The sequence below is a fragment of the Sapajus apella genome, unplaced genomic scaffold (genome assembly GCF_009761245.1).
Source record: "Sapajus apella isolate SASKATOON/1434 unplaced genomic scaffold, GSC_monkey_1.0 scaffold73, whole genome shotgun sequence".
Taxonomy (NCBI): Eukaryota; Metazoa; Chordata; class Mammalia; order Primates; family Cebidae; genus Sapajus; species Sapajus apella.
This window is the reverse complement of record NW_022437013.1, coordinates 5,913,010-5,925,636: the sequence shown is the minus strand read 5'-3', so window position 1 is coordinate 5,925,636 and position 12,627 is coordinate 5,913,010. Positions and strand designations below refer to the sequence as shown.

The following is a 12,627-nucleotide window of genomic DNA, read 5'->3' as shown; positions in this document are numbered from 1 at the left end:
TTCCAATAAGCAAGCAAGATTAAGAACTTAGTTCAACCCTTCATTTTACAGATGAAAACCAAGATTATTGAGATTTACTTCAGAATCCCAGAGGTATCAATACATTTCTAAAGCCATCAGCTCATTCCATTTGACATTCAAAAGCCATCTGACTACCCTTTCTTAGGTCTTTGAGAGAGTAGAGCTGACAATTCCCCAATACCTCAAGTTTACATTTGAAGCAGATCTCCTTTTTGATTGAATTAAGTCCAAGGCAAGATATAGAGATATCCTGCCACTAATTTAAGTCAAAGCCCTCATGTAGACTGAACAAACACATGCCATGCCAATGTTGGTGTTGAAGGCCTATAGTCCATTTGTGCTGCTATAACAGAATACCTATGACTGGGTAATTTATAAAGAGAGGAATATATTTCCCACAGTTCTGGAGGCTGGGATGTCCAAGATCAAGGTATCAGCAGTTATGGTTGTCTGGAGAAGCCTGTCTCTGCTTTCAGGATGATGCCATATTGCTGCATCCTCCCAAGAGGAGGAACACTATGTCTTCACATGACAGAATACAGAATAGCAAGCTAGCTGAAGACTGTATGAAGCCTCTTTTATAAGAGCCTTAATATCGTTCACAAAGAAGAAGCCCTTGTGACCTAATTACCTCTTAAGGTCCTCACATCTTAATATCATCACATCAATCTGTGAAATCAAACAAATCATGTGTTAAATACAATGGCGAAATATGCACAAGATACAAGTTTCTATCCCAAGAGTGAGAAACAGGCAAGAAGAAAGAGGTAACAGATCCAAAGTAAGTCCAAAGTCCAACAAAACAAACAACATTAAGTAAGTCTTGAGAATAATCTTTGACTCCATGTTCCAACTCCCAGACACATGGGGGTGGGGGGTGGGCCCCTATGGCCCAAGTGGATTCCACCTTCATGGCTTAACTGGGTGCAACCCATGCCACAGCTCTCACAGGTTGGAGTCAGTATGACTGCAGCTCTCCCAGATTGGCATTGCATTCTGGTGGCTTTACAGGTCTGGGGTGTCAAGGGTGGCCATAGCCCAAAGCCCCACTAAGCATTATGCTAGTGGGGGATTTTTGTGGTGGCCCTGACTCCACAGTTTTCCTGAGTGTTGCCCTAGTAAGGACTCTCTGTGGTGGCCCAGACCCCACAGTTTCACTGGGTATTGTTCCAGTGTGGACTCTCTACAGGGGCCCTGCCCCTGCGGCAAGTCTCTGCCTGGGTCCTGAGGCTATCCAAGACATCCTTTGAAATCTAAATGGACGTAGCCATGCCTCCATACTTCTTGCACTCTGAGAGCCTGCAAGGTTGGCACTATGTGTTTACTACCAAGATTTATGGCTTGCATCTTCCAGAGCAGTAGGCCAAGCCACACCTTGGCCAACCTGAGCCACAACTGGGAAGACCAAAGAGTCCTGCACTAAAATATGGGAAGTAGAGATTTGAGTCAGCCCCAGGAGGCAAGACCTGTGATCTCACAGATGACCTGGACTGCACCAGCGTCCTGGGCCTATCCTTTGAAACCAGTTCAACCCTCAAGGCCCTGGCACTCTGGGCCTGTAATGGGCATGACAGCCTTGAAGATCTCCAAAATGCCTTTGGGGTCATTCTCCCATAATCTTGATGAATAGCATCTGGCTTCCTTCTATCCCTACAAACCTGCCTATCAAAAGATATTTATGTCACACTCTTGGTTTTCTCTCCTAAACATGCTTTTTCATTCTTCATATGGCCAGACTAAGAATTTTACAAATCTATATGTTCTGTTTCCCTTGTTTTTTAAAATAAATTATGTCTTTAAGCCATTTCTCACATTTTTCATGTTACCATAAGCAGTTAAGAAAAGCCATGCAGCACCCTGAATGCTTTGCTGCTCAGAGATTTCTTCCACCAAAAATCCTCATTCATTGCTCACAAATTCTACCTTCCACAGGGTCCTAGAACATGGACATAATTCAACCAAGTTCTTTGCCAATTTATAACAAGAATGGCTTCTTTTCCAACTTTGTTCCTCATTTCCATCTAAGACTTCCTCAAAGTGTACATATTTTTATCAGTGTGGTCGTTCTGTTCACAACCACTTAAGTAATTTCTAAGAAGAATCAAGCTTTCCATACAATTTATCTCTTCCTCCAAATCCTCACCAGAATTGCCCTTAACACTTCATTCACAGAAATCAAGACTTTTTCCAGCATTTCCTTCAAAAGTGTTCCAGCCTCTACCCATTACCCAGTTCCAAAGCGAATTCTACAGTGTTAGGTATTTTTTGTAACAACCCACTGCTCTGGTACCAATTTCTGTCTTAGCCTGTTAGTATTGGGTAATTTATAAAGAACCGAAAATTATTTCTTACAGTTCTGAAGGATGGGATGTCCAAGATCAAGGCACCAACAGGTTTGGTTGTCTAGTGAGGGCTGCTCTCTGCTACCAAGAATGTTGCCTCGTTGCTGCACCCTCCAGAAGGGAGGAATGCTGTGTCCTCCCAGGGCAGAAGGTGGAAGGACAAATTAGCCAAACACTGCATGAAACCTCTTTTATAAGGGCCTTAATTCCATTGATGAAAGAGGAGCCTTCATAGCCTAATCACCCTCTAAAGGCCCCATCTCTTTAAACCATCACGTTGGCCATTAAGTTTCAACACCTGAATTTTGAGAGGGAGACATTCAAACCATAGCAAGATTCCTTGTTAATTATTTATCTAATGGAGGAGAGTATTCACTTGAAAAATCCAATGTGGTTGACAGTCTGAAAACTCATTCTGTCCTGTTTTGGACTTTGTAGTTACTCTTGAAGTTGAGAGTGTTTACTGCTCTTGGGTGTATCTTCAAACAAAACAAGGAAACCACACTGAGAAGGCCTCACTTAGAAGGAACAGAAAGGCAGTCTAGTTTCCCTTTTGCCCCCTGCTTAACTCTTTCCTGCTGAGAAGAAACAGTTCATCTCTCTGATGCAAGATTTGTTCTGGTTGCCAAATCCCAGTATCAAGTGGTACAGAGTGGCCTCTTAAAGCTTGAAAGACAGAAACCTCAGTGGAATAAAAAAGAATGTCTATTTTCAGCAGCAGAAAGTAACCTGTTACTCCAAGAGACAGAACGGGTGGAGAAAAATAAATAACTGAATAATTTTTAAAGTTTCAACATCAGAGGATAACAAGTGTAGGAAGAACAACTAGAATTTGAAGAGAAGGGTACCCCAAACCCTGCCCTGCACAAGCGTGTCTCTAGACATCTCATTACAAACAATAGACTCAGGGAATCATTTCTTCTATTATTATCTATATATCTTCTGGAATGAATGACATATTTAAGTGTTTGGGTGTCAAGAACTTGTTTCTACATCCATAGGAAATACATGGAGTTGAAAGATCAGTGAAGTTATAAATAAGTAGATTTGTTGCTGAGGAAAATAATTGCCAAGAATATCAACCAAACAAGTCCATAAGCGGACACAGACACCAAACTGAAAAGTCTTGCCAAAAGCCCCAGTATTTTGACCCAAAGACTAATTACTAAATCATAGCCTCATTTTAAAATCCAAGAAAGCAGTAGATTAGACAGCCATTAAATGTCTTACCTCATAAATCGCTATGTTGGAGTTTTCATAGGTAGCTGGAGTTAGACTCCCTGAAGAAAAGGAGAGTCTTGGGGACCTCCCGCTTTGGACCTCTGAGGTAATCTGGAAGCTTACACTGGCACGACTTCCTCTCTGTGAAAGTATTAGGAAAGAACAGTTATAAACAAAATACTCATGATTTGGCACCGAGCTTATGTGAATTTTCTTTTTTATTCCTAAGAAAGTAACTATATGAGTTATCCCAGTAAAAATGAGATTGATTAACTTTCCCTATCCTTCTTAACTTTTTTTTTAGTTCAGGATTGGTGCCTTGTTTAACCACCATGTACCACCAAAAAATATAAAGGCTCTTCCATCTCCTAGAGAGGATTAGAATTATAGATGGGGGCAAGAAAGAAAGCCAGTCATAATTTAATCTGGGACCCTCACTTTATAGACAAAAAAGTAAGACCAAAAAAAGATGAAATAAGTTTCCTAATACCATACAGATAGTCAATTATTTAGTTACAGGAATTGTTGTTTATACAAATTTAATATTTTTTTAAAAATCAATAGCAGACCTAGGACAACATCCCACCTTGCTGACGCTCAGGAGTGGCTCTTTTTGTGATACTATCCGGAATGGCATCCTTCTATGTGCAGCTAAGATTAATGGCAGAGGGTATCCCAGAAAGCAATAATGGTAGAGAGTGAGCAGATCACATGCCTATATATAATTTATGAGTTTGATGCTTAAATAGGTCAAATCTCTCTTCCTTGATTTTTCACTTGCACACATAAGTCTGGTAAGAAAGGGCTGGGAATTGCACAGTTGAATGACAAGAGGAAGAGTTATCTGCAATCTGTGTTAACCTTTAAAATTGAACTTCTGTATCTTCAGTTGAACCAGTAGACTTATTTCACATGAAGACACATAAATCAACAGGTTCCTCATATTCTCCATACCCGCAAATGTGCCTTTCTTAGAATTATAGCAATCCAGAGCTAGTAGTTACATTTTGGTATTTTCTAGGACTGCCCCCATCATCAACTCCAACATCCTTATTTTATAATTAGGAAACAAAGACCTACAGAGGTACACAAGGACTGGGACAAGAATCTTGGTATTATATTTTCTGGTCCTGTTGTCCTTCTACGACTAAATTATGCTTTATTTTACTTTGCTTGCCAATGAAAATTAATCTTAAGTACTTCCCAACACTCTACTTCTTAAAAGTCTTTGATTAACTAAAGGTTACAGTTGAGTTAGCCCAGAGTTAAGCTCCTTCTATGAAGATTATCACAATCAAAGTTCCAAGACAGTGGTAAACTCTATCCAGTTCCCAATGTGCTGAAATCTCAACAGCTCAAACTTCAGACAAGACATAAAACTTGACTCTTCACATAACCTTTGCATCAACCTGAATTCTCCCCAACAGAGCAAGGTCAGGGAGGAATCTACTTCCCTTTCATTCTTTATTTTCATATCTCAGCAGGAGCACCTAGATTTGTATATTGAGATATAGACCTCTCCATGAAGGGCAAAGGAGAAAGGAGATAATTGCCAAAATCTACATACATTTAGACTTCAGCTTCATTTTCTTCCAAAAACTTCCTTTCCTAACCTGACTTCTCCTGACCTGCCAATTTTTCTAGACTGAATTAATTTTATATTCACTAAGAGTTTACACTTTCAGACATTCCATTTGGATGGAATTCTTGGCTTGGCTTCTTGACTGATTAGGCACAGCCAGCTGCAAGTTTGTGACTACACAGCAATTAAGGAAAATGTATGCTTCCCCTGTCTTTTCCCATCAGAATCTCTGATACAAGCCAAATGCCAAAAGGGATCTGGAGGCCAAGAGCTATGATCTTCTAGGGGTAATGCCATCCTTTTCCAACTGGGACAAAATAATAAAAATAAAATTTAAAAAAGTAATTAATTAATTTAATTTTTTTTCATTTGCAAAAGAACATTCCCTACTATAAGGCTACTATTCTCTTATAACAGTATACCAATTCCTTAGTAATAGCCCTGTTACTATTCATTTTTCTCACTCATATGGTAAAAGGTGATTATTTTTTATTCTCATGTCAAACTTTATGCACAAGTGAAAAAAATCTATCATGATGAGCAAGATTTTAAAACCCTAGGTACTTTGTTTACCTGAAGGTAGCGCTACTCAGCTATTTATGGTAATTCTGTGAGGGCTGGTATGCTTTAGTCACCCAAATATGGTTTATGCCTCAGTACAAATGAGAGGAGGCATAGGTGGAGATCTTATAGACTACGCTGGACCACTGGAAAACCTATACAAATAAAAGGCTGATTCAGTCCAAAATTGAGCTATGTATATTATTTTAATATGTTAGAGCTAAAACGTCTAGGCAACTGATATGAACTGTCATTTTGACATGGATACCACCAAAGAAGTAGGGATTTTACAAATAGGTTAATTGCTTTTGACTGAAACTTTACTATTTTCGCTACATTTAGACAATAACTTCTACTTATCTATTTTTACTACTGAACATCCATTTTTGGATAAAACATCTTGTCACAAAAGTGAATACTTTTTTATTAGTATTGGGTTGTGTATTAGGATTGCTTCAGAGCTTGTACTTCCACATCTATGCTTTCTACTTCAGGCAGGAAATTTTATACAAGACATATTGAGTATGACAAATCCAGACAAATTCCACTACCATGAGTCCTAGGGTCCTTTGGTGGCTCCAAAAATGGAGACTAATATCAATAAATTTTTATGCCACAAGGGTGGAGTGTAGCCTTCATCCACAGTGACAGTTTTGGCTTTCAGTAATACATTTCCAGGAAGACAATATCAAACTTACAAAAAGATCTGATGATTTAAATAAATAAGAATTTGGGTTATAATTGAGAATTAAATCAAACAGCTGAACAATTAATTTGACTACAACTGCTCAGGGTAGTACTATGTAAGTCCATTCTCACCCAACTAACTAATTAAATACACCTTTCAATTTCACATTCAGGCAAACAACCATTTTGGTCACTGAGATAACAATTAATTCTCCAACCTGGTACAGTTTTGTACGCCTCCCCTTATTTTTACTGCAGCATAAACGATTCTCAAACCTTGTTCATATCAGTTGCCTAGACGTTTTAGCTCTAACATATTAAAATAATATACATAGCTCAATTTTGGACTGAATTAGCCTTTTATTTGTATAGGTTTTCCAGTGGTCCAGCGTAGTCTATAAGATCTCCACCTATGCCTCCTCTCATTTGTACTGAGGCATAAAGCATATTTGGGTGACTAAAGCATACCAGCCCTCACAAAATTACCATAAATAGCTGAGTAGTGCTACCTTCAGGTTAACAATGTACCTAGGGTTTTAAAATCTTGCATAGCAAGAGTAAATGCCACATGAAAACAGTATAACATGTTTGTATACTCTTCCTACATCCACTGCCATAATATAAATTACAGACTAGTGTCTTTACTGTGGCGACATATACTGGCACAAGGAAACACACTAGCTAGCTTTGACAGTACTCTTCCCCATATATTCTGTTCTCCAAGCTTCTGTTTATGCTGTTTCCTCTGCCTAGGACACCTATGGGGTCAGACAGATAATATAAAGAGGTGAAATATGTTGAGTATAAGACAATATAGAGTGGTGGGAATTGTATCAAACTGCAAAGAGTATGCCTTTTCCACAAAATGTAACTACTACTGAGTTATAGCCAATAGTCATGATGAGATCCAAGGTTGACAGATATTCCGACTTTTAAAGAAAACTCAGAAATCCAAATTTTTATATGTAATTTTACAATTTCAAATTTCTGGCTAATTTTTTTTAATAACTGTGAGGGTGAAACAAAAGTGGTTACCAGTTTGTGACCTGTGACTTAAATCCTATCCTTCCTTCATTAAGACTCAGCTTTTGTGCTGAGTTTCTGAAAAGCCTCCCTCCACTTATCTGCCTCCTCTGAAGTCCTACCACATTTCTAGTTTCTTTGTACATCATGGTATTGATTGTCTCGTTTATGTGGTATGATTTGTCTCTCTAACTTAACTGTAATCCTCTTGAAATCTGGAACTACATGTCATCTTTCACAAAGCCTGGCCCCAGGGGTAGGACATAGTGGCAGGCCTTAAATGAAGATCACCAATTCTATTATAATCACAACCAGAGAAGATCTTCTGGTGAAATCCAACTCTCTTTCACTCATTGATTAATTCACCAAACTTTTACAAGCACCTACTATATTATAAGCATTATGTCAAGCTAATATTTAAAAATATATATTGCTTCCCTTGAAGAACTAACCATCAAATGTTGACTCCAAATATACAAAGAACTACAAAAAGCAAAAGCTAAACTATAGTTCAAAGTGCACTGCATTTACTTCCACAACACTGTTCTAAGGCTGTACTATTTAATAAAAATGTAATATGAGCCATATATGTAATTTTAACTTTTCTAGTAGTCACAATTAATAAACAAAAAGAAACAGGTAAAATTAACTTTAATAATACACTTTAACCCGATATATCTAAAATATGTAATTTTGACATTTAATTAACATTTTTAATTTTTCAAATGTTTTTTAAAATAATAAGATATTTTACATGTTTTTACTGTCTTCTAAACCCACTGAGTATTTTACTCTTACAGCATGTCATAATTCAGACTAGCCACATGTCAAGTGCTCAATAGTTACCTGTGGCTTGTGGCTACCATATTGGACAGGGCAGCAAAAGAAGGTGATACCCCTTACCTTACTGCCAAAGTGGGGATTGATAAACGTTACATCCTCCAAAGTCAGTAGAATTTTGTTGGGTCCTTTGATCAACTGGATTTTATTTATACGACGCCTAAAACAAACATGAAATCAGAGGGACTGAACGTTTTGGCAAAGCCAGGGTTAATCTGCCCTAAGACAGTACTTAAAGAATATATAATGTAATTGGGAGTATAATCACACATGGATCTTTACCGTAGTACCCACAGGAAATGAAGGAAGTAACCCTGGCCCTCACAACTTGCAAACTGCAAAGACCAAAAGAAAAAAATTAAAATACTCTTAAGAGGCATCAAAAGAGAGGTGTGAAGGCACTGCATCGAATGGTTTCTCAAACTAATAAAATGGTGATCCCACATCAAGGGCACATTCAAAACAACATCTCTGAATATATTTAAGGAGCTCATCATCCTTTCTTATATGCCATAGTATTTTTCCTAATAATATCAGGGCCAAGAATTATTAATATCCATTTTATAGACAAAAACACATTAGAGAAACAAAACAAAATTGACCAAATTGGCATGAAATCCCCTAGCCTGAGGCGGAGCTAGGACTTGAATCCTTGCTCCTTGGCTGTGGGCCCAGATTTCTGCCTGTAAGACCACTTGTATTGTAAAGTTGCATCTATGTGTTGCCAAAGCAACAGTTTGAAAAGTGGAAAAATTCAATCAGTTGGTTGCTTTGTCTACATGATTCCAAACAAGTAGGCTGACTGAGTTTTCTTCTTTTACTGAATTGCTCTCTTGTCTGAGCATTACAGACACAGTTTAAAACTGATTCTCTCTAAACATGCCCATTAATTTGCAGTGAATGTAATTATTTTCTGCAAATCAATTACTAGACACATAGGGGTTTATGATGTCTACTCACACAGTTACGTAGGTCTGACTGGGCAACTTGAAGACTTGGAGGGAAACTTGATTAGTCAGTATGCTTGTTTTGCTGTTTTGTCTTGGGGGCTCTGACAGCTACAGTTTGGCTTTGCTTTTTCTGTAACCCCATAATGGTTACTATGTGGAATGTATTAAAGCCAAGAGCCACGGTGGAGAAAACAACCACTGAATCAAAACGCTTTGTCAAGTTGCTCTAAGGAGAAGTTTACGATGTCACTGTAACTTTAAGTATCAGCAACTCAGTTTTTCTCAGTGATTCCAATGGTTTGTAAATAAACAATTAATGCATTTCTAATTGTCTGCCAACAAATATGTCCCTTATCACTGTGGGAGCTGCTGCCCTGCAGTGAAAATTAAAAATTAAAATCCTATAGTGGATTCTTGGGTAGAGCACATGAATCTTTTGGCAAAGTAAAGCATCACTCCCTAACTTACCTGTTTCATATGTGTGGTGAATTGTCTTAAAACAGGCACACTTGTAAAAATAATCATGCTACAGAGTACACTCTAGTAGAAAGCAAACTAGACTCCAAATCCAGAGACCTGGGGTGCAGTGCAGATTCTGTCATTAATTAGCCAGGTCCAGGTGACCTTGGATAAATAATTTAGTCTCTTCATCGCTCAGTGTCCTCGTCTATCTAGCAGAATAATAGCCCTTGCATTACACACTTTAAGGAGTTATTTTGAAAATCAAATCTGATAATGTATGTGAAAGTGCTCTGAAAAGCATGAAGCACTATGAAAGTACGAGGGCTCATTATTATCATTATCATCATTAGTATAACAAAGCATGGGAGAGCTTCATAGAAAGGCGATGCAATCTGGTTCTGGAGGAGTAGGAAGAAAGGAGGAGTTCAAAGAATCCTTTGTTTTGGGGTGGTTGCATTCTTTGCATCTTTCTTTCTGAAAAAAAACTTAAACAATCAAAACATACAAAAAAGAAAGGAACAGAGAGTTACTCTCCTGCAAGTAATCACCATCTATTACAGAATCTCATCAGCCGCTCAGCTCTTCTGATTGCAGCCGTGGTGGGCAAAGAGAGGGAGAAAGGCAGCAAAGAGGGGGCATCTTTTGTGCTTTGTTAGCTGAAGAACCAAGGACCAAGTGAGTCTGGAAAATGATGTACCTCTTTCCCATCTCTCAGTTTTCTGTGACCACTTGAAGTATGAATTGTCTCAAACTCATTTTCCTCCCCAATTATTTTCCTCTCTAATCATGTCCCTCTCCAATCTTTGCCCTTCAGCCCGCAAGCTTCAAACTCCTCCCCACTGTGTTTTTTTTCTTTTTTCCTTCCTTTTCCAAGAATTGCAGACTAGGCTCACTCGAAGCCCAAAGAATCAGTCCATATAGTGGGAAAGACCAGTTAGAACTGTCATTTGGGGGGCTGACAAGTAACATAAACAACTGAATGACTCCATTTTCCACATTGCCATGGGATGTTTTGGCATTAGGTAGTCTGTTACTCCTCACATCTCTCTAGAGAGGAAAGCTTTTTGATTGTATAGAGTTTATTTTTGCTAAGAATCTAATGATGTTAATGAAATACTTTATTGTTTGGCAGCAGCTAAGTTAAAGGTATTAAATTTCTGCTCTTATCAAGAATATGTCACGGTTACAGAAATTAAAAGAAAAACTTCCTTTCAACTAGTGTCTTTATCAAGTGTGTTTTAACAATTCATAAGCTATCTACTATTCTGTGTGGCTTTATCAAATTTCTAATACTGGGGAAATTGGATAATAGAAGTTTTTCACAGCTATGCCAACATTTTAAACACTAAGAGTAACACCTGTTATGGTTTCAATCCAGTATTTCTCAGACTTATTAAAATATTAGAGCTGGAAGGACTCTTAAACATCATCTAATCCAATTTCTTCATTGTGCAAGTGAGAAAATTCTGGCCAAGAAAGGTTAGGTGGTTTGCTCACGATCACACAGAAATTTAATACACTATAGAATTTCTTTCTTAGAACTCACCAACATAGCCTCACTCCATTCCCTACCAATCCATGCCATATTGTTGTCAGGACCACCCTTACTAAGAGGTGATAAAGATGTGGTTTGCTGGGTGGCAATGGGAAAGTGGGATAATTATAATGTATTTCATTTTTCACTTTCCTCCAATTGTTCTAGTGTGGAAAGGGTCCAAATGTTAAAATGCAAGATTTATAAGAAAGAAGTGTCATGTTAAGCCATCTTCAGCCACTTATCCCTGATTGTGAAATAACTCTTAGATTATTTAGTCATGTACTAAGGGATCTGAGGGAGGAAGACAAAACTTGATAATAATAAACATGTTGATGATTAGACAAGATCACTTTTGTCCAAGCAAGCAAGATGGTAGAAATCTGGAATGTGATACCCTGGACAAAAGGCTTGAGTATCAAAGTGAACATCCTGGGCTTCCAACAATCAGCAGGAGAGTTCCTTGTGCCTGGAAAGGGGTTCAGATTTTACCATTTGTTGAGTGCCTCCTATGAGCCACATACGGTTCTAGGTGCATTACTTACTTTAGTTTACTTAATCCCCATTATAATCCTATAAATTCATACCATTATTCCTAGAGCTTGGATTCTAGCAAAGTCTGCCTAATTCTTGGAATTCATTCAAATATCTCAACTCCATTCCCTATCCTCACACATCATTTGGGCAAGGGGATGGTTATAGGAGACTCTGCTAGCGGGAAAGAGAACAAAGATAGGGAGTAGACTGGCCCTGAAGTACTAGTTCTCTTATTTCACCATTGTGTTCAGGGCCAGATTTATTCACCGGCAACAACATTAACAACACAGCTGAGGAAGTTATTCTTGGCATCGTGAAAACACTTCACTTCAAATGGGGCCTGTAAGAATGGTAAACCACTATGGAAAAAAGAAAATCAGTGGGTCATGTAATGAGGCAATTGTACTGAAACGACTTCCTGGAAATCAATATTAACAAGGCTATTACGGGCTTGTATTTTTTATATACAAAAAGAACAAAAAATGTACCTTATAAAGTAAGCAAATCCATTAATAGACAGCAGGGCTATAAGCAAAGTAAGGCAGACCACCATGGCAAAGGCAGGGTCGATGCCTGCAGAGATCGAGAGGAAGAGGAAGAATGGCATTATCAGAGAGAAGCAGTAAATAAAGGGCACCACAGAGTGACTCCTCATGCTTTCTGGTGACTCTAAAATCAAGCCACATCTACCTAACCTAATTCCATTTTTTCTCAGCACAGTCTGTCTTGTTGACTTTATGGACACAGAAAGCAATTTCACTGTTCTGAAACAAAACCACTCACCACTGTGACAATAACAAATCACATGAATTAAGGCTGACCAGAGTGTTTCTTTGGGGGAAAACGTCCACGAATGGAAAATTTTGA

The 12,627-nt window shown here is 38.2% G+C and overlaps 1 protein-coding gene across 2 annotated transcripts in view; it reads right to left on the bottom strand.

Annotated features, from left to right (window-relative positions):
• GUCY2F (guanylate cyclase 2F, retinal) overlaps window positions 1–12,627 on the bottom strand; it is a 106,595-nt gene that overhangs the window by 63,804 nt on the left and 30,164 nt on the right. For both annotated transcript variants that reach the window (XM_032250865.1, XM_032250866.1), the window contains exons 5-7: window positions 12,249–12,333; window positions 8,341–8,437; window positions 3,594–3,725 (exon numbers count right to left, since the gene is read on the bottom strand). In XM_032250865.1, the coding sequence (XP_032106756.1) occupies window positions 3,594–3,725; window positions 8,341–8,437; window positions 12,249–12,333 (314 nt within the window). The remainder of the gene's footprint in view (window positions 1–3,593; window positions 3,726–8,340; window positions 8,438–12,248; window positions 12,334–12,627) is intronic.